Source organism: Meleagris gallopavo, chromosome 12, assembly GCF_000146605.3.
Source record: "Meleagris gallopavo isolate NT-WF06-2002-E0010 breed Aviagen turkey brand Nicholas breeding stock chromosome 12, Turkey_5.1, whole genome shotgun sequence".
In the NCBI taxonomy this organism is placed as follows: domain Eukaryota; kingdom Metazoa; phylum Chordata; class Aves; order Galliformes; family Phasianidae; genus Meleagris; species Meleagris gallopavo.
In genome coordinates, this window is record NC_015022.2 from 10,863,920 (window position 1) to 10,886,924 (window position 23,005).

General features: G+C 37.9%; 1 protein-coding gene across 4 annotated transcripts in view; it reads left to right on the forward strand.

The window, feature by feature from the left end:
• The window catches only part of ADAMTSL3 (ADAMTS like 3), a 187,963-nt gene that overhangs the window by 162,866 nt on the left and 2,092 nt on the right, over positions 1-23,005 (forward strand). For 3 of the 4 annotated variants that reach the window (XM_019619471.2, XM_010717457.3, XM_019619472.2), the window contains 8 exons: positions 1,508-1,635; positions 1,928-2,056; positions 12,861-13,043; positions 15,670-15,789; positions 16,229-16,441; positions 18,803-18,986; positions 20,958-21,162; positions 21,779-21,888. In XM_019619471.2, the coding sequence (XP_019475016.1) occupies positions 1,508-1,635; positions 1,928-2,056; positions 12,861-13,043; positions 15,670-15,789; positions 16,229-16,441; positions 18,803-18,986; positions 20,958-21,162; positions 21,779-21,888 (1,272 nt within the window). Of the gene's footprint in view, positions 1-1,507; positions 1,636-1,927; positions 2,057-12,860; positions 13,044-15,669; positions 15,790-16,228; positions 16,442-18,802; positions 18,987-20,957; positions 21,163-21,778; positions 21,889-23,005 lie in introns of those variants that run through there. The other variant, XM_031555318.1, reaches the window with a different exon arrangement.

Genomic DNA, 23,005 nt, shown 5'->3' on the forward strand with positions numbered 1-23,005 from the left:
GGCCATGAATTAAAAATAATTAAAAAAAAAAAACTAACCCAAAACTCTAATATCATCCTATTTGAGATCTGTAACTGAAGAACTACTGCCATATGTATGTAATACTCAGGTATTAAGACTCAGCAAATACCTTTACTCCATTGCTGACAAATTAGAAGCTCACCTGGTAATACTAACACAAACTTCATGTGAGAGCCTCTTGGAGCTGTAGCTAGCTTTTGAGTAATGAGAAAAATGATTCTGAAACGATAAAGATGTTTTTGGATACTTCTCAACATAGTTAACTGATTAACTGCATGGCCAAGAAAAATATACTTCTGCAGGGCTATCAATTAAAGCAAGGACACCAAACGAAGCCATTTTTAGAACTGTAAATGTTTTTGGAACCACGTAGCTCCCAGCAGTTATGTTTAGTTTGTGAACCATGCATAATTTCCCACTAATTTGTTGTGATACTTTCTCTTTTTTTTAAACATTATTTTATTTTTTGTGAGCACCTATTTGATTCCTAACTCTACTTTCATAAATTGCCTTTATTTTAGCTGGTATTTTTTCACTTGAGGGTATATTGGCAAGCAGTTTTCTTTCTTGTTTTTTTTTCAGAGAAATGTTCCTTACACGGAGTGCATGTATGTGTGTTTATACATACATGTGCATATGTATATAAATATATGTACTTAAAATGGTAATAGTATTGCAGCAGGAAAAGGCTGTGAAGTGAGAAGCAGGTTGTGTATCTGTAAGATTTGTGAAAGAGGGCCATATCCCAGACGTGCATGAGAGGACTTTAGACTTGTTTGGTTGAGGTGCAAGTATTTTTTTAAGATGTTTTCGTCCATCTTTTCCTTTTGTAAGCGTACTCTGTGGAAGAATGCCAAATCTGCAGGCCTTTTGGATGAGTACGTGGCATAACTCATATAACATATTGCTGAGAAAGATAACAAGAGGGACAATTATGAAACATCAAGGCTGCTGTTTTCAGTCTCAGACTGTGAAGCCATCTCTCATATCTTACCCCTGAGATGGCAGGTAGAATATCCAAGAAATCTGGTGAAAGATTTCAGATTTAATGATGATAATATTAAAACTAACAAGTAAACTGCAGTAAATTGGAAGTCAGATTAGACCATACATTTGCAAACTCCACAATTCTGCTGAAAACAAAGTTTGCTCTGGAGAAATGGATTTCTTGCCAAGCCTTATACTAAATTGTGCTGATGTTCCTGAGAGTTTTTAGTTAGCAGCAATAAAACTTGCTGTCCTCCAAAGGGCTGCCATTAGTGTGTGACTTTGCAGAGGAAGGATATCTGAAATCCTTCCATGCGTGTATCCTATAACACTCTCCTTTTGTCACCAAAGAGCAGGCAGGACTGTTTCTGTGTGCACTGATCTAGAACAATAAATCCCTAGGGATGGATTTTGCTGCTGTATTTGTAACTCTTGCAAGAAGACCCAGCTGTGTTTGTCCCAGGGCAGTAACATTTGTCTTTTCTTGAATACTCTGCAGAGTGATCCTGGACACCATTGGAAAAGTGCAGATTCGCAGTCCTACTGAAAAGGAACTTGGTACATATGGATGTCTAGTTGTTAATGACTTTGGTTTTGATATGGAAACATCCTTACTATTGCGTGCAGGTAGGATTGTAGCATCCTTGGAATGAGGCATGCATTCATTTTATGTATAAATATCTACCCCAAATTCAATTAGAAATATTTTCTTTTGCTATCAGTCCATGAAATCCTGCCTGGTTTAGTAGGTAACAGTGAGACAGTCTTGTTCTCTAAAACCAGAGCAGACCTCAACAGGGTTCTGGGTGGTTCTTTGCAAACAGAATTCTGTATCAAACACGGTGAATTTAAACACAGAATCTATGCTTAAGTCAAATAATGCTTTTAAACTGATTCTTTCTTTCATTTCACTTCAAAGAGGTTCCTGTCATCTTGTTCTCCGTGTTAAATGTTACAAATTTGGAAGCCAGCAATCTCTCTGCAGTTGTTGGAGGTACAATCGTAGCAAAAATTGGAGCAAATATTACAGTTGAATGTCCTGTGAAAGGTAAGCAAGAACTCCTCTAAAGTTCTTTGTACTGTTACAATAAGAAAATTTTGAAAGAATCTACCAGCAAAGGCAGCAAATCATTATTCAGAAGTCATTTCTTATTACTCATGTCACACAACCAGTCCTGTGTCACTTTATTTTACACGTGTTATGTATTCAAACAAGCTTTCATTTGAAAGTGCTTTTCTTTTCATCAAGATGTCTGAGGCTCCACTACAGAGCTTAAAGCCCACCAAAGTGAACAACTATATTGCTGCATTAGCAGGCATAGCCAGCTGACTCTCTCATCAGAGACTTTCCATTATCCCTACTTGAGCTGCACATGTGTCTAGACCATTGTTAAAACTGAGAATGAAATCTCCAGCCGTAGTTTAATAGAACTTTAAACCTGACAGTGAGGTAAACTTACCTCTCAGAGCCATCAGTCTGCAGCTGCAGTAAGAAAACAAAAAGTGCCGAGCCATGAAAGTATATTGTCTAGCACAACATCTGTCGAGTGGCATTACTGTTACTCAGGAGCTATGTGCATTAAGCAGTTCACTGTTTTATTTTGTTTCTAGTCCTCTGAATAGGAAAGGTAGATATTTTAAGTCCCATCAGTGCTACGTTTTAAGTTTAATTTGTAAGATTTAACTTACAGTGGCAATATTCTCTCAAATATTTAATAAGTGAAGATCTGCCTTTTGTGCCTTGTTGAACATACATGAAAGTGCTGATAACAGTGAACATTACAGTTGAATGCAAATAGACTTCAGAGAAGTCGGTGTGCCTTTCACACTTGTTGCTGGAGGGCTGTGTATCAGAAAGTGTTGATACTGTACCAGAATACTGATAGGAATATTATGCAAATAATTCTGCATACTGTAGTGGCGCCAGGCTAATGTATGCTGGGACATGTGACTCTGCTGTTCACTGTTGTACCGAGGCTAATTTTTGATGAAGTCATATTTTCCAACTACAGTTTGGCAACTCTGTGTATAACTGACCTATATCTCAAATTCAGCAGAGACTTAGTGTCACACAGTTAATATTAATATTGTTAGGATGGGTAAGCAGTTAGCAATTTAAATATAAATTAATATTTTCACATGAGACTATAGATTTCCAAATGCTTTATATTGTGTATATTACTGAGCCAAATTTTAGTTATGGTAAGACACTAGTGTTGACTCAAAAATGATTTATCTAATTGCTTTATTTCCTGTCATTGCCAAGGAAGTAAGTATTACTGCTTGTGAATAAAATAGAACTGGTCTGTCTTAAAATTTCACTTAGCTTAGTGGCAGAAAAACTTACGAAATGATGTAAGAAGAGTTATTTCTGATCTCCCTTATGAAAAGTAGTATACTACTGACTTTAGTAGATTGAACTTAATAACACTCTCAGCTAATGTTTGTCTAATAGGGTGGGACCCCAAAATATGTCCATTTGCAGTGTAGTAAAACGGGAACTTTGATGTAAGTGCCAATTAAGTATCATGTGAATTATCAGACAAGTGAGCATTTGAATCAGAAGAGACACACTAATATGTCTATGTACTCTGAAAACTCTGTTCCCACAAACACACAGTGTGCGTCTGCAAGAGTTCTTTCCTCGTCAGATGTAGTTTTACAGTAGTGATCTCCTCCTTGAAGTAACAGCCCACAGTACACCTTCATCATGAATATCTAACATAAAAATGACAGGGGTTACATGTGACTGACAGCTGAGGGTCTCTAAGAGCAGACTGTAACAAAAAGTGATTACAACAGAGAGCCCTTTAAGTTTCAGGTACACCTTTACCCCAACTCTGGGTGCCTTTTCCTCACTGCCCATTCTCCTGAGCACTCAGAAAGAAGGATATGTTTTCTTGGTGGTAACAACTTGTTTGTGCATCGTAAGCAAAATATTTCTGAGTAGCTATGTGTGTCTTCACATATGACTTCATGTTCTGCTCCACACTTGCTTGTATCCATCAGCACAGATTCACCCATGCAGATTTCTCAGTGACATCAAGTGGATACATGGGAACTGTTGGTCTCTTTCTAGCCCACAACATAGCTGAGCAAAAGAAAAACTGTATTATGAATGAGGTATCCTGTGTGCATGAAGAATATTAGTGCCATGCCACTGGCAGAATTCTTAAATTACCTCTGCATTTCTTGGCTTCTTCTAAGGCTTTTGGAGTTGTTTTTTGTTTGTTTTCTGTAGGCTAAATATCCTATAATCCTTTACCATGATTTTCTCTGTGAATAAATCCACATGCTGAGTTCTACATTTTATGTCTAGTTGTAAAAGATCTATTTTTTCTTTATGAAAGGTATAAAAATGATGTACATATGCAAAACAGGTAAGTTAATTGCTCAATTAGAGGAGAACATCATGCTGTAGGGTGGAATTCCAGCTGAAAGTAGGGCTACCCAACTACGTAACAAGGGGCTGTGAAAGATAGAGAGGAGCTGAAGTTGTAGGAAAAGATCCACTTTTCTGCTTCCTGTACTGGCTGGCTAACAGCTGTACAACATACCCCTTAATTATTCAAGGCCAGAGGAGAGCCAAGTATGTTCCACTTCAGGGGCTCAGGGTTCATTAGGCCAGGCTACACAGGACAGTCTTGTTTGATGCTTTTAATGGAAAGGATGTGAAGTTTAATATTACATACAGTGTTAGCCAGCTGAGTTAGCAGACTAGCAGTTTTCTTCCTTTACATGTTACTGATTTGGTTCCTTTTGGCTCTTTCTTGCACGCTAAAACTGCATTCAGATAAACGTTTAGAAATGCCAAAGATCATCCTAAAATATATATATATCCTAATAACAAAAATAGAAGAAACAAGCAAGAAAATGTAGCTAAATAGCTGAAGCTGGTAGTATCAGCTTCTTTTATCTTTTGAATGTATAATAAAACTTTTTCCACTAATTATAATAAACTCACTTTTATAGCTCCCACACTACATATGCTAGAAGATACTCATAACATTCTGGACAGATCCATATTCCATTCTTACAGCCAAGACCTTTTCAATCAAAACACATGTTATAAGTATCAATACTGATTGCTCCAAATTGCTCTTGGATAACATTTATTGTATTTTCAGAAAATATCTTCTTGTAATTATTACTAAAATAAACTGAAACAGTCAGAATCCACTTATTGCAAAACCCTGAAAGTTTTAAGTTGAAGTAAAATAGTAGAGGAAAAAAATTAAAAGTAATACGGACATGTGTATGTATATATAAATAAAACACATACATAAAATGTGCATTGTGTGCCACCTTCTGGTGAAAGAGCAGAAAGGACGTATACTGACGTGGTTTATGCATTATATTGCATCTCTGAAATAACTTGGGAGAGAGGCTTTTAGGTGTAGAAACTCTATTTTGATCCCAGTGCTACATACCTGTGGATATACTTTGACTCTCAAAGAATAACACGTTGTTTTAAAAAGGAGTGAGAAGTACACAAAGCCTGTTGAATCAAAGTCATCCTTATTCACATATGTTTCATAAAGATGGACTGGCTACTTGCTGTCACTACTGGAACTTGAAACAGATCCGTATAAACCAAGAATTCAATTTTCCATCTGTTCCTTCATTTACCCACTATACTTTGATGCAGTTTTTTGTCTTCTATGTTTAACTCCTCAGAAAAGATCTCAGCAAAGAATGGCAGTTTGTTACATAGCACACTGTATATTTCTTTTCTTTGTGTGTGTTTTTCTAAAAGCAGTTAACAAAGATTTAAGGAGGTAAGTATTGCTTAATTTAATGAGGAAAGCATGACTGTGTTTATAATTTAGATAATGATGGGAAATTGTTGCTCTTGTGCTTCTTTTTAATATGAGTACACCCACGTTTGAGTTTTAGTTTGGATCTGGCACAAGCTTTGCAGTAAATCTTTCAGTCCTTCCCACTTAGTTATGCTTTGTTTTGTGTCTCAGAACAGTCTGGGAGCCTGAAAACTAAATCCTTTCAGATGAAACTGAATCAAAAGATGTGCCTGCAGATTTTACCTTCAAATACTCATGGACAGTAAGTCCAAGGGCCAGGAGGGAATCACCAAGTATTCTGAAGTAGTGTGAACACACATCCCTGATGCTCTCAACTACTTGTTAGTGTAGATAGAAACAACGTAATTCGTGGGGAAGAATACATGAATTGGCATGGTTTGCATCATTGCTTGTTTTGATGTGTGTTTTCCCTGTCCCTCACAGTTTTTCAGGTAGGCTTTTACTTCAGGTTTTCAATTCAGGAAGAATTAAGGCAGATTTTATTAGAAAAAGGTAAGATTTCAAAACTCTATTAGAGTTCCTGGAATGCTGAGCAAGCATGTGGGTATTCCCCTGGCACTTCTTACTTTGGTAGTAAAAAACTATCAAGAATTTCCCTAGGCAAAGTTTTATAAAAAAGGCATAATAGTATAAAATGTGAGGTTATCTCACTAGTTAGTACCTTGTTTTGTGATCATCAGTACAGGAAAGGAGCACGTGGTCCCATCTTATAGAGATCACAAATAAAGTGGCCCGAGACTCTGCTCCAGGAATTGTGTTCTTTAACATTTTAATAAAAGTTCTGAAAAAGAATGGCAACAGTTAGCAAAAGTTGTGAAGGATCAAGATTTATAAAGGCTTATCAGATCTAAAGCTTTCCACGAAGAGTTGCACGAAGATCACAATGATAGTGTTTAATTGCTAAATGAGGTCAGAGAATATTCAGAATTATTTTCAGAATAAATGTATGTATAGAAGAAATAATCTTAAATATGAGTATGTGCAATCAGGAGGAATTGTGTCTGAATGACTGCACTGAGAGAGAGGTTTGTGCAGTTCTGATGATTAGTTCCCTGTGAGCATTGGCATGCTCCTGGCCAATGACCATAATGGTAAATCAAAACTAATGGCAGAGAAACAGACAAATCAGAAAATGTAAATTGGCAATTTTTAAAAGCTGTGATGAGTCCTGTTTGCTAATTTCATCCCAGTGGTACCAGAAAATATGGAGAGAAGGGAAATATTAAAGGAAACATGTACGGTGGTTTAATTGCTACTTCTAGTTGATGAAGACAGGAAAATATATTGAGCAAGTGTCATTCGATAAACGTCATCATTTCTCTTTGCTCAGTTGCCCGTCATTGGACACAGTGTTGGCTTAGATGGAGTTCAGGTCTGATTAAAAGCGATTGTTCCTATGTAATTCTGTAATTTTGATAAAATTATATTGTCCAAATCCCTGAGCATGTCTGTTTTATGAGCGTAACTAACAGGGTTCTTGGCATTATAGCTATATGAAAGTGTAGTTAGTAACCACTTGGGTGAAAATGCCTCTGATAGTAGTGCTGACCTGTAGAACTACTCTAAAGTGCACCATTGAAGGCTTTGCAGGGGATTGACTAGAAAGTTTTGCGTAGCAGTGATTTCTGAGTTTACACTTGACTCAGACCTTATTTAGTTGCCTTATTTTAAATGTCTGGTTTTGAAAAATCTTAGCATTAAACTTCTACAGCTGGAAAAAGATTAAGTTCTCTTTGAGCTGACAGCTAGAGAACTAAACAGCACTTGACAGAGCTGCAGCAAGGGTGGGATGAGGAGGGGTCTTGCTCCAGGAACCCCTCCAAGGAGGTCACCAGCTGTAGGTAAGTGTATCAAAACCCTGCCAGATGTGCTGCCACCCAGGAAGAGGGATTGTTGCATGGAAGAGGTAATAGCTTTGACAGATTGCAAAGGAGCAGGGCTGTATCAGAAGGCAGGAGGGAGGATCATACCAAGGGCCAAAATGTCTCACTCTGGCTCTCAGTCCATCCATTATTCCCCATGAAGTTGGCAAGATCCATGCAGGTAATTTCAGTAGCTGTATGCCTTAGGTTTGTTAGGCTCCATGAGAAATTGACTGTTCAAACATAACTAAGATGAAAATTGCACTTTGCAATTTCTGCTAAAGAAAATAAGATTTATCAATCAAAGTAATTGAATGGTAAGTTGTGATAAATCCAGTGTAGGTGTTAGGGATGCAGAATCAGATGACATTCAATGTGTATTGCACTGACCCAGAATCATTTCCTCTGCAAGATGACACATGAAGTTATGCTCTAAATTTAGAGAAATGCAGTTATCCTCTACGCTTTTAGAGAAGTGCAGCAGGGTGATTTGTGCCAGCACAGTTCCTCAGCTCTGCCTTGCTCCTGAATGGGAAATACAGAATACTTTATGAGATTCTACATAGCTGAGGGAAAAATATCTGAAGACAAATCCAGTGTTTTAGAGCGACTAGTTAGTAGGCCAAGATTTTTATGGTGTGTAATATTTCATAGGGCTTTCAAGGTTGGAGGAAATTTGTTTTTGAACACTGAATATTTTAAGGGCACCCTATAGTGCAGATTCTTTTTTTTTTTTTTTCCTTTTTTAAACACGTGTTTCACAGTCCCATCCGGAGCTAGAGTTTTTTTCCATAACATTTGCTGTCCCAGGGCCACTAATGGTGGAAAATGACTTTTTTTTTTTTATGGAACATTGAGTATTTTAGAGCCGCTCCAATGCTAGTGGAAAATAACCTGTTTTTGATGTCAGAAAAATAGATTAGACTAATTTTAAAGTTTTATAGCCACTTAGGTCTATAGTAGAAATTTTTTAACATCAGAGCATCTGGATCCTTTGCAAGATTAAGATTCTGATTTTTAAGTTTTTTCTATGTCTGAGAAGGTATCCATTCAGGAATGCATCTTTTTTTCATAGAAGACAATTGTAGCCATGCCTTATTTCAAGCATGTGTTTAATTGCATTCCCTATTAGGGATGGATTTAATTCTGTGCTTAAGTGCTTTCCTGACTTGGAACCATATCATATGATTGTTCGATTTTGCTGCTGGCTGAAGTCAGCAACGCATCTCACCCCCAGACCTCACTGGGATCTAAATTGTACTCAGGGATTCTGAATCCTTGGCAATTTGGGTGAGTCGATACCTTTAGGCTCATCCTCAGCTGCATCTGAGTGGAGTTGGGGTATGAAGGGAATAAAGGTGGCTACAAGCCATCTCTTACCTCTAGTTTTTGTACTGGCTGGTGGTCAAACTAGGAATTCTTCAGCTTGAAAGCAGTATTTTTTTGTGTGTAGATAGGGAGTGACTTCCTTCCAGGGTTACAGACTGAAAAATTTACTTTTTGTCCTATAGAGAAGGTATAAGAAATGATTCCCAGAATGATTTTGTGTCCTCTGACCCATCTAGAAAGGCCATAACTATTTTGACTGTTAAGAAAAAACAAAAAACAAACAAACAAAAAACAACAACTTTTTTATGGTATGCTTGCACTGTATCATGCGGTTTTTGAGAAGGAAGATTAGTGTGTGTCACAGTACTGAAGAGTGTTGTCACAAGAGAAATGTGGGCTTTGTATACTTTGTCTGCTTTCCCACAAGAGCTGGTGAATGAGGCTTCTCTCAATGTGCAGTGCCAAGTGCTGGGAGGGAAGCAGCATCTTATCTTGGGAGTAGTAAATATGTGGTCAAATATCAAAAGGAAAGGCATCAAAAGTCTGCTTGATGGAAGCTTTTTCAGTGGAAGTGTATATATGGTGACTGCATGCTGGGATTGCACTGCTTGCTGTGTTGTGGGAAGCATTTATGCAAAGCACTTTTAAACAGAGAAGGGTGAACGTATTGCTAAAAATAGTGAGGTTTTTTTGGAATCCTCCAACAGTAAAAGTTTCTCCTGATAGGAACTCCAGAAGAGATAGTATGCACTAAAGCCTTTTTTTTTTTGGCCAGATTCTGCACCCTGTCTGGATGCATGACTCTGAAAACTTAACACTTGTGCTCACCAGTTCTGGGTTCCTTTGAAAGGCAGAGGTGGAGGCCCTGCTTTCTGACAGACAGCTGTGTCCTGCCTGTACAGTGTGCAGAGCCCTGCCCTCCCTGCTCTCTGTACTCCAGCAGAAAAAGTACAGCCTGCCTGTTACAGGTCCCTGAACTCCTCTCTGAAAGGGGAGGAATGGAAAAATGGAATGGAAAACCTTGAAGGATCCTCAGAACTGACTGTAAGGAGGCCAGCTCAGCAGGAGACTATGCACAATTCACATGAAATTGTTAACTGAGATTTAATTTTACCTCTTGGCAATTTGGGATAAAATAAAAAGTACGAAGGTGTTTTGATTATCCTCACCGCTGTTTTCAGCACAGACTCAGATTTATAAATGCACTCCGAAGGTATCTAGATAACATTAGCTCTGCTTTATTGTGGCAATGTATGCTAATGGCACGTAATGCTTAATAGTATTGGTTTTCCATGATGTATTTGACTATCATTCTAAGTGCACTTTTTTGCCACTTTTCCTGTAAGTGACAGCACATCTAAGATTACTTGGGTAGATTAACTGTGCATTTCAGTTGGACTGACTGTTGGACTGCCGTGCAGACCTCTCTCCTCCCTTCTGTTTCTTAGACTTGAAATTTATACTTGTGTATTCACATTATTCACTTGAGAAATGATCTGATTTACTTGTGTGTGTGTGGTACCACTTGCTTGTTTCCCCTAAAGAGAAATACATACCGTTCCTCGGAGAAGAGAAGAGGAATCACTTGCTAGTAGCTTAAACTGACTTAAGGGTGTGTGACAGCTACCCAATTTTGAATTTAAAATGAGAGGCAAAGCTGTTCTGCAGATTTCTTCTGCAAACTGAACTCCAGTCCGGGTTTTAAGACTCAACATCTTTTTGAATGAGAGAGAAGTAAAGGAGTAGAGACATGGCAATTTTTCCGGCATAAATATAAACCAAATTTGGAAGAAAGAATTATTTTACTTAAGTAAAATCCCAGGGATGGGGTACATTTCTGAATGCAAGCAAAAAGAAGACTATCATGGGACAATGTTCGGGGCTGAATTTTAATAGAGGCCCAAGTTAAAAGCGTAAATCTGACCCTTTGCAGGCATTTTCATGTTTTTGTGTATTGTGGAATTCAACTTTAAATCTTTTGACTTTGGGCTTCTCCCAGCCGTGCTGCTTCTGGTTATTTTTGGCTCTGATGAGCCTGCAGGATTTTGGTGCCAGTGAGGGTAGGCTGGCTGCAAACTTGTGGGCCTCAGTTCAGCATCCTTATGGCACCTCCTCAGCCCATCCGTACTGAAAGAATGTATGCCTGAATGGCCTTGGAAAATACACTGTAAAGGAAAATGTGTCTGAGAATGATACATTTTAGCCAGAAATATGGAATATAATGGAAAAAAGACCCTTAGAACAAGAATTCTTCCTAATTCCAATAGGATTTTTTGATGTGGCATAAAGCTTCTTCTGGAAACTTGAAAAACAGCCTGGTTTTTTTTGGATCCCTGTGCGCTCTGCAGATCTGTATCGTGTTTTACACAATTGTATTCAGCAAATCACATTCTCGTGAGTTTGAAAGCACTGAACAGTTCCTAATTTGCCTAGAATTTAAAACTATGATTATGCAGGAGAGTGTTTCTGTCTGCTGTCTTTCTGGACAAAATGGTATGGGGAGCTTTTTCCTTCGCTGACATAGCAGGATCCAAAAAATTTGTCTGGTTCCTATTACGGTAAAGGAAAATCTTGAGGTGTGCATTGGAAGTGCTAAGCCAGTGATCGAAATGTTGAAGTTGCTCCTAAGGCTATTCCACATCATGAAGACATCATCTGTAAAGTTATACAGCACAATGATCTGTGAAGAAAGGAGACTGAATTAGCATTCGGTATGGCTGAGACTTCCAAATGTCCCACATTCGGGTCAGCTTCTATAGCAGCACCATTCTGGTAGCCTTCAGGGAGCATGATGGACAAGAAAACAGAGCTCAAGTAAAAAGGATGGTTTAACTGCTCTGACTGTCTTATGCCTTGTGCATGTGCACACTGCTGAGGCTGGTCATCGTGCCATGTGTTGGACCTACCGACTGAGTTATCCCAAGTTTTGGAGCTTTGAGAGAGCACTCCTGCTGGGGCGGCTCTACTGAAGTGCAAACAGTGAAGTGCCTGATTTGCCAGCTCTCAAAATATCATTTAAAGGCAAATGTTTGTGGAAAAGAAAACAGGAAAAGTCCTTCCACTGAAGTAATATCGTGCAACTGGAAAAACCACCTAATTAAAAATCAATATCCAAAGTCCGTTCATTGACTAAAATTTAGAATGACAAGTTTTCTTTGAATAAAGAATAGTTCAGTAGTCAAGCTTAGCAGTAAGAAGGATGATAGATCTTTGGCTTTCTGTAGTGTGGTAAATGAGATTGCTTAACAACTGAGCCCCTAATTTAGTTCTTAATAGCTTTTTCTGTTCCATTTCCTTCACATCCATTGTTACGAGCTGCATTTATGACATCTCCTAGATGGAGAAGTTTTTAGAGGCTTTTTTGGGGTGTAGCATTTTCTCTTTTAACTGATAAATATAAAAAACTTTTCCTTCAAGAGAAACAATTTTATCTCAATTTCTATTTCTGCTTTGTTTCATCATATTAATTCCCTCCTTCCTGCATTCTAGGATGCAGTAGTTATGTTAATTGGTTCTGACTGAGGTTAGCAGTCTCACATCCTTTAGTAGAGAGATACATGAGCACATTGCTTTTGTAGGACTGGCAGCAGCTTTTAAAGCTGTTCTGGGAGCTTGCCTTACCGTGCTTAACCTTTATTCTCAGTGGGATGCTGAACTATTAATAGGGCTCAAACAAAAATGTTTTTGTCTGTGAATGAAAAAACTACTCGTTTTGCTGCTGTGTCATTACAGTATCTGTGAAATGATGAAGGAAGTAATGATTCTTGTCTGTTATGGTTACAGCAATATAGATCATATATTTTATTTCATTCTAAATGTTTTAATTATCTACATTTTTAAGGTGTCCCCCATCCGAATGTGACATGGTTTACAAAGAAAGGCACCCTACCAATTAATTCTTTCTTCCTTTCGAATGGCTCTTTATTTCTGAGGAATGTTTCCCATGAAAATGCAGGAACATATTCTTGCAGAGCAACTAATGCTCTTGGAAAAGCTGAGGCTGCATCCATTCTCCAGTTACGAGGTAGGTGCTAAATGAGAATTCTTTACCGATAACATTTAATATGATTTTTTTAGTGATAAACTAGTTTGGGGTGGTGTGGGTGATTATTTAACACTTTCTTATGAACTTGGAATATTTGACTGGATCTGACTCCCTGGAATCTGAGCTGTTCACTGTTTTGTGTTTCCTGTAATACTGGATCTGGGTACAGTTTAATGTGTGATTTCTTTAAAAACTGTTCTTTGTTCTTGCTTCTGAGCAATAAGTGTCAGCCCTTAAGCCCAGAGACAAATTAGACAACTAAATCCGATGTCGTATTGCATTGTGCCTAGTGTTTTCATATAGAGAAACAAGGTGGGCAGGAGGAAACTACAGGGAAACGTAGTGAAATGAAAGCAAAGTGCTGGTGGTGTTTCCTTTTTAATCATAAAGACCAATAAAACAAAGGAATAGTGAGAACAAAAAATCTGAGTATGAACTGCTGACTGAAAGTAGAAAATTTAAAGAAAAATTCAATTTAAATGACTGTATTGTTAGTAGATAAACAATCCAATACTCTGTAATACAATCATGCCTTGCGAATAACTCCAATAAATGGATTATTCAGCTCTGGAGATTAACTTTCTCACCATTTTGCTGTACAAAGTACAACACAGTCATACATGGCCAATCCTGGTACAAAGTTTTCTTTCTTAATCACACTTGTAAGGCACATGTTAGGTATGGATCTGTTGGCCAAGCAAGACGTACCAAAGACATAATAAGAGTCTCTATGTGAAGATGAGCGTAGACTGAAGCTGCTTTCTTGGTTTCAGTTTTCCTGGATTAGGTAAAAATTTCACATGTTCCAAAGAGGAATATTATTATAATGATGTGTCTGGGAAGCTCACTCACAAGAGTCTGAACTTCATTTCTAATGGTGATCAAATGGCATCAGTTTAAATAACTCTCGAGTAGACTAAAGAATGCCAAAATTCTGCTTTTTTTTTGTTTTTTTTTTTAACTACACCAAGCTGTGGTGAAATGGGAGGACTTTCTGCTATCAGGATTTGCAGATCACGCTGACCGTTGTCTAAAGCAACATCAAGTCAGACTTTTTGACTTTCCCATAGCAATTACTGCTTGACGTGGGGAAGCTGAGCAGTAGAGCAAAATTTGTACAGCCTTCTCTAGTAGAAGTGGCTAAGAACTGACAAGGGAAGTAGCTGTTTGCTGTCAGTGCCAGTATGGGGCTGATCTCAGTGTAGATCTGTGGAGACTTTTGTTTCAGCGTTTATATAGGTCGCTCCAAATGTAATGCCTCCTATTAATTTTCACGGAAGTTACAATAGATATGAAGCACACAGTAGCAGTGTTTGATAAAGCAGATTCTCAAGCTGTAGAACACTTTTCTACAGCACAAGTCTCTGCCATTAGCCATGTGTTTTTACCAGTGATGAACCAGAGCCTGCATGCCATGCTTGTAAAAATGTGCACCAGTGGAGTGACCCACTATTGCCACTGCTGAAATGCACCACTCACTGCATCACTGTGCTCACACCCACTGGTTGGTCTCCAAAAATGTTCAGCAAGTATCAGTGAATGTCAAGTGCATGCTATTTTTTCTGCACCAAGGAATTCATTGACATCCTTTCCTTTAGATGCACTTCCATATCGGTCTTCATTTTGTCAGACTGCTCTTCTGCTGCTATCTGTCACACAACAAGATGGAACAGAATATTGGTGGGAAGGTTCAATCTCTACTGCCGTACCACCAACATGCACCTCTGCTCATATAGGCCAACGTCAAAAAATGAGAGGCATTACTTCTGGTGTAGACTTCATACAAGGACAAGCTTTATAAAGGATGCTTTATACAGAGCTTGTACGTTGAGGAAAAATTTTCAATACTCCAATCCAGTCAATCAAAAATAACCCAAAAAAGTTAGAATAAAAGAAATAATTGAAAATGTTGTGGAAGGAGAAATGTGGATATTAAGCACGCTCATTAGAATGGAAATTTGGACCACGTGACAAGAATTGTGTGTTACTGACAGATTGCCCGTATTCTTGGCAGCTCTTCTGGCATATGATGAAAAGGACGAGTTGCTGTAGTGATTGGTATCTGACTCTGCCTACGTTACGCACTGTGCATAATGAGATCTTAAAATATGTTTTTCTTTTTTTCTTAATTGTAGCGTTTTGCCATGATTCCACTGGGGAAAAAAAGAGAGGAATTGGCTTAATTCCGTTGGAAAAAATATTTTTCTTAAAATTTCTGTGTGTGAATGACTTCCATTTAAAACATAAATAACATTGCCTTGTGAAACAGTAAATAGACTATACATCCTGTATAAATTTTGTTCTTTAGCTGATGTTAAACTTATAGCTTATTATGTTATAGCTTATTCTTGCTAATAAATACATACAATTCAACAAATTTGATTATGTTAAAAAACAGGCAGGAACATTGTAAACATCTTGTGCTTTTCCCTGTTTTCACATCCGAAGTATATTTGCTTCATGAACAATTCAATCAGAAGGTTGATCAATTCAAAGCACTATTGTACTTGTTCTTCATAATGGATGTTTTGGATGCTTGTTTTTCAGTATGTTGATGTAATTCTTCCTAAGAAGAGATCTTGTACACTGTTTTACTGTTTTACAGAACAGAGATTTACAGAGAATAATACTTTACTATCAAAGGGAAGCAGAAAAAAACGTGTCCTAATGGCATCTGGAATTGGTACAAATGTTAGTGTGGTACCTGGAGATCCATTAAGAATAGGTATGTTGCCTGTTATGCTTTCTCATTTGAGTGATAACATTTGCTCATTAAAGAAGAGGGGCCCCATGGAAAAATGGGGATGATTCCTGAGAGTCCATGTTTGGTGGGTTGCATAAAGTGGAGTTTGGAGTGCAATGCTAATTCCTTTTAAATAATCGCTCTCCACTGCTCCTCTTCAGTTATATACAAATGGAGTGTGTAAGATCTTACTGCAGGGGGAAATATAAAGAGCTGTGATAGGTGTGTGCCAACTGAAAAGCCTCAGGGGATGGTCAGGACTACAGCTTGGACTTCAGTGAATTTATGCATATTCTTATTTTTATTTAGACTAGTGAGGTTTTTTTATATAGAATATCTCTGTCATACTTAACTATGTCCAAACTTTTCAATGCAGCTGCTGTGTTTAGGAAAAAAATGCTAAAATACCATCAATTTTTAGGTTGCCCAATGCTACCCAGCTCCAGAAACACTGTTCACTGGCTTTTCAGAGGTAGTCCAGTTGAGGAAGTCAAAACCTTGGAATACCGAATCCTGGCTGGGGGTCGCGTCCTGGAGGTGAACACCAACTCGGGTCAATTTGCTGGGCAATTCCAGTGTTGGACTTCAGCTAGTGCAAAACCAGTGTCAGTTTGGGTAAATGTCAAGAAGGAAGGTTTGTTGAAAATTATATGACAAATTCTTTTTTTTTTTTAATATTACTTTCTTTCACTCTTTATGGACTTCCCTGAACCCTAACCTGCTTTTATAACAAGAGAGTAACACACTAAAACATGTTTAACTTCGCCTATATGCACAATCCCACCTAAGCCAATAGACAACGTCCATTCTCAGAGTTGAATTTGGGCCAGGGGATGTGGGTTTCCTTACCTTGCAGCTGGAAATCCCAGAGGATGTTGCCTCATTAGGTGTCTTGCTGCTTTAAATCAGGTAGGTTTTCTCAACTTCAGCGAATCATGTAAATGCTTCCACAGTAGCCTATCAACCTGAAACAAAACAGGCCTTGAGGCCATCTTAAGACAATAAGAATAATTTTGTCATATTTCAGCATTGTCACAATATGGTTGCCATCTCATTATAGTCATCCTTAAACATACCAGTGTAATGGGGCACTCTGCATACTCATCAATTTAGGTTTTAAGTTTTCAAGAACATTTTATAATGTCCTCCAATGTCATGTGTTTGCACACAATTCCACTTTCCTTAGAAAATTTTAAAACGTGGAACTGAGAATTGCAGATGAATGAGCAGCAGGACAGTAGGCTGCATCTACAGACATTTCAAGAAGTGTGTAAATATTTAAAGTACTTTTGAAATTAATAGCATTATAACTGCCAAACTTTAAAATTTAGAGTTAAGAATTTAGATCCTAAGATCCTGGCAACAAAACACCCAATTCCTTTTGACAGGTTAAAAAAAAAAAAGCAAACATCCCCTGCATGCAGGGGATGCAAATCAGATTTAAAAAGAAGTCTCTGTTGAAATTGAAGGTTCTCATGTATTATTTACCTATTGTCTATATATTTTGGCTTATTGTGGGTGAACAAAGGAGTGAAAGATTTGAGATCTTGTAAATCTCCTCAGGGACTGCCACTGGATTACTTCTATGAGTGAATCTGGGTCTGTACGAATGAGGTGGCAAAGTAATTTTACTGAAATATATCTATGATCAAAACATTTACTTTTGGTGATAAGTCTGAAAAGAAAATTGTATCTATCTGAATATTAATGAAACAAATCATAAAATATCCTGATAGAACTTATCAAAAAATATGTGCAGACCTTGATACTAATACAGATCTCACTAGAGTTAGAATTTCTGGGCAGGACTAATCGGGTATTAAATTGTCCATCTGTATTCTCCAGCTCAACTGCCTTTTGGTCACCCAATACCCTTTCCAATGAGGCTGGTCAGTGTTCTGGGAGGATTCCACTTTCCTTTCATTAGCTCTGATTCTGATTGTTGCTTGTGTAAACGTTTCATCACTGGAATAGCCGTGCATTTTTAAGACTGCAAAATCTCCTCTGGTGGTTTTTGCACAGTAGGCATATTGAGGGTACTTCTGAGTAGTATCTTCCTAGTTAAACAAACAATACAGTCTCTCCATCATAGTTGCAGTCAGTAAATTTAACTGTTTCTACTTTGAAAAAGGCCCTTTTGTATTATTTTAAGAAACCCAGAAGTAGTAAGGAAACATTGAAAAACAATAAGTTAAAGAATTCATTATGTGCTGGAAGGGTGAGCCTGTGGACACAGCTGGTAGCTATCAATTATTCTTGGTTATTACAGAAAAATCTGACTCCTTCTGTGATCACATAAAAATCTGTCAGCATTGCACAGTACTTCATCTTTTACCAAGTGGCAAAAAAAAAAAAAACAAAAAAAGTGGGGGAATGGGTACGTGTGGGATTGTGACTAAATATAAAGGTTGTAATTGTTAGGGGCAATCGATTTTCAATGTAAAATGGTCTTTAAAACCAATTTCTTTTTCATGATGCCTTCAGTGGCAAACTAATTATGCATTAAGTAATTTTCTATAGTTTAGTACACGATTTTCTTAAACCTTGAAATTTGTGCAATGTCTGGAGTAAGGTGAGTTTTCTTTAAAATAAACCTAGCGTAGAGCAGCAGGAAACCTAGAAAGCCTGATTTACAGTTTCCTCTTTTTAATGCTCATTGTATAAAAAGGTTATGAAACTTTTAAAAGAAGTTCATCAATTCCTACTGTGAGCCAGACTCTGCCCTTCAGGTGCACATATGCTGATCCCATTTGCCTTCTAGTGAACTTCATGCACATATATAGAGGCTGAACTTCAGGGGAAGCAGAGTAGGACTACATTTTACTCTGGCTTCTGGCTCCTTTTCACAAAGCTGAAATGTTCACTTTTCTACAGGGACTGTGATGTCTGTCTCACTGGCAGGATATGCTGCCGTATCGATTCACATGTGACGCAGTTAGAATGTTTAACGCTTCTCTCACACACTTCTTTTGATTGTTTTCTTATTGATAATTAGATTATAAATGGGAATATGCTGACTGGAGCACTTGTTCTGCTAACTGTGGCAATTCAGGAACCCGCTCCAGGAAACTACAGTGCATGAATTCAGAAGAGCAGAAAGTAAATGAATCATTTTGCAGAGATCTGCAAAAGCCAGCAGTTATTTACCAATCATGCAACAGAGATGACTGCCCTGCCAGGTATATTCCTGCCTACAGTGTTTCCATGTGCTTTATCTGTATTAAGATAAGCTCACAATCTCCTGAAGTTGCTTCTGTGTTTGCGTGCTGAGTGTGAAATGTGAGTTTTATTTCATGTGACCCCTAAAGCGTGAGAGGTGTGAAAATGGATCACAGTCAGGGAGCTCGTGATTCAGCTGAATAAATTAGACTGTTTACAAGTCCGTGCTGCTGCAGCAGGTCTTACTGCTACCACACTAACATTGTGAAAGCCACAGGAGGCCTCTGAGATGTGCTTGTTGTATGGAATCTGTGCCAATGCCCTGAAAGCAAAATCATTATGTTTACAGCAGCCAAGATGCTCAATAGTGGAGCCTGTATTCACCTCCTGTTCTTTCATGTTAGCAGAGAAGCTCTGAGTAGTATGGTTATCTGGAACACCTCATTTGTCTCCAGTGCCCCCCCACCACAGTGTCACACTCCTTGCATGTGCTTCTCTGCCATTTTTGCTGAATCAGCTAGTGCACTTAGAGATCTCATGGCAGAAAGTATTTATATCACAGGCAAATATACCACCATAGTAACTGGTTCCAAAAGCCCAAATGTTATCTATTTAATCAGTTACACTGAGCATTCTGTCTCAGTAAGGTGCTGTCCTCAGTTTTTAGCAAGAGGCACTGCATGCATCCTCAAAACAAATGCCTTAAATTGCTTAGAGGGATTGGCCTTAACATGTCAGCAGTTTAAAATCCACGAGAAGTCATGCACATGTTTTGGAGTTGTCCTTCACTGGAAAATTTTTGGAAAGAGGTGTTAAGATCTTAAGTGACATTATGGAAGTGTATCTTGCCAGTATGTTCTGAACTCTTCTCTAAGCACAGAAAACATGGCAACAGATAAATATCAGGATAAGTTTGTTTATATTCATTACTAGAAGCCAAAAAACCAGATCATCCTCAATTGCAAGTCTGAAATTTAGCCAGCCCATAACAAGTGAACTTTTTGCCAGTGGAAATGTACTAAAATAGAAAGAATAGTTTAAAACACAGATTCTCAATTGCAGCGCTACCTCTAAAATCCATCTATTCAGAGCAGATGAGACAGAGTTATGAGGATGCTGCCACACATCTAATCTGCTTTTCTCCAGCATAGCATCCAACTACAGTGAGGTAAATGTAACTTGTATTTAACTTGTATTTTAGATTTTTACTGAATTTGTGCATTGCTGACATGCTGTGCATGCATTGCACCCAAATATTTGCAAAAGTACTTGAGCTTTAGGAGGTAAAGAATCCAGATTGCAAAAGATTAATCTTCTTTGAATCAGTACAAAATCTTTGACTGTAAGAAAGTCAGATAATTGCTGAAGAAAATAGAATCTTTTTCCTTTTATCACAGAGGTGCTACAAATAGTTTCATTCCATGCTTCTATCCTGCATTTATGAAAAGATCAAGCAGAATAAATTATATTGGCACTTACTGCTTCCCTGGTAGAGTTCCTGGCTGTCAAGGCAGAATAAATCTTTGCAACTTCTAATCAACAAATAAAACATTTTGTTTGAGCCATTATCTAGCAGGATCTTGATGTAATAAATTCGGATGAGTTATGGCACCTACTTCTACTATTGCATTGATAGTAACTAAATCAGTACCAGGCATTTTACAAGTTACAGAATACCAGGCTGTGCTTCCCTGCAAAAAGAATAAATCAGCAGTGACCATAGGATTTACTTACTATCACCTTTTGGGCAACAGTGTAACTTCAGTCGTGTATATTGAGCTACATAGGTGTTATAACTCCTCAGTTAAACAAGTTTGTACAACCTTGGGGAAGGGCTGGAAAAGATGATTCTGACTTTTCTCACATCTAAACTCTAAATATCCACCTAAAAATCAGCTCTCTTGATTTTTATTTGCAAACAGGTCACTGCAAACTACCAGCAAGGTTGCAACGCTTTCATATTTGCTATTATTGTCTCTGCATCCTTGTAGGTGGGTAACTAGTCGATGGTCTGAGTGCTCTGCAACTTGTGGCAGTGGTTTTCGCTACCGGCAAATAACTTGTCAACAAGTAAAAGCCAATGGCAGCGTGGTGGCAGTGCTAGCAGGTGCTTGTATGCACCAAGATCGCCCTGTGGGAAGGAAGCCCTGTATGGGTTATTCATGTACAGCAGGGACAACGCAGACAAAAGAACAGGTAGGTTATAGAGTTTGCATGGAGGTTCCTCATATTGTAGAAGACATCAGTGTAATCATTCCGCTGTCTAAACATCTGTCTTCTCTTGCTGCTGCTACCACACTAACACCTTGACAGCCAAGATGGAGGCTTGTGGCAGCTGTAACTGCCTTCAGAACATGACTTACAAAGCCTTGTTTCTTGATTTTGTGTTACTTTAATTCAACAAAACCAAGGAATTGAGAGCAGAACACAATCTGAAACCCAAGTGTTAGTTTCAGTATGTTTTATAACCTAACCTGTTATCAATTCCAATTTTAAGCTAGTGTATAAGAAGTTTACTTCCTTATGTTCTGCATCTTTGTTTACGCAGTAAACTTTTTTTCATTTTGATATGACTTTTATGATTGTCAGTACTACAGATATTAACAGGGCAAGGTTAAATATCTTTCTGAATAGCTGGTCAGTATCTTGGAGAACCATGTACTGAGGACATGGACTGAGGGCTGAAGGCAGAGTTATCAAGATCTCTGACTGGGCTGTGCAAATTGCGTAGCTGCTGAGAAGGATGATTCTATTGTAATTAACTTGATGGCTTCTTTTTCTTTCTCACCACCTTTTTTGTTTCCTTTTTCAGTGTCCTGGTTCTTGTATAGGCCGCCCTGTAGCTTCACAGCATCACCACTTTTTATGTCGACTTCATAATGGATCTTTGATGCCAAACTCTTCTTGTGATGAAAGAAAGAGGTATGCGATTTGAAGCAGTACAAGTTGAAGTCTGTAGATGATCAAATTAAAGTTACAATATCATAAACACTGTATAAATGCTCAAATTCTTCTCACAAATTAAATACAAGGAAAGGGGACAGTAATCCCTTTTGTGTACACAGGAAAAGTTCAGGAACCCAAGGAGAGAAATGGATTTGATCACTGTCCTCCCCTGTGCTGATGGCAAAGCTAGAAAGAGAGTGAGAGAACCTTGATTTCCAAAGAAAGCACAAACTAGAGCAATCTGTCATAACTTAGTTACTACTGCTGAGCTAGTTCCCTTCCGCTGTTATTGTTATTCAGTTCTGTGGCTGAAGAGTTTTTATAAGAGTTTTTCTGAGCTTTATTTTATAGTCCCTGTAAATTTACTACTTAATTTAATTAAAATTCACTTAAATAAAATATTTACATAAGGTATACTTATCCAGATAAATAGATTTATTTCTGCTTTTAAGTATGCTACGGGAGTAGTAGATAAGGTAGTTAAAAGTTGCATGTGAGTCTAAAATTGAATAAGTGTTTTTACCTCAAGGTATGCATTTATTCTTCTTATTATTTTTGTAGGAATTCTGTTAATTTGCTTTACTGTCTCTAAATAGCTCTTTACAAAAGGACAAATACAGGCTTTACACCCCCCTCAGAATGTTAATTACTTGGGGCTATGCTGTTGCACATGGATGGAAGGCAGTGTCCATAAAACACTGTAATCTCAAAAATGCTGAATTAAAGAGAAATTAACTCTTAACATAGTGGTCTGGGGGAACAAAACCTAGCATAGATAGGGCAGTGAAGAACAAACAGTGACTGGGTATCAAGTACATACATGGCATTGTCCCTTGATTATAGAAACCAGCTCTTCATATTTTTTACTATAGACCTACTTCTGAGTTGTGAACATTTCAGATCATTTCTGAAACATGTAGAAAGAAATTTGGGCTTCACAGAATAAAATGCTGAAACTTCCATTCACAAGTATAAGCCAGGATTTCATTTTGGCAGCTTCAAATGTTTAAGAGGGTTCTGTGTCAGCATAGAAATATTACTTGTATTCAAGAGAGAGCTTAAAGCACCTGCGGCATCCAATATACAGCCTTTC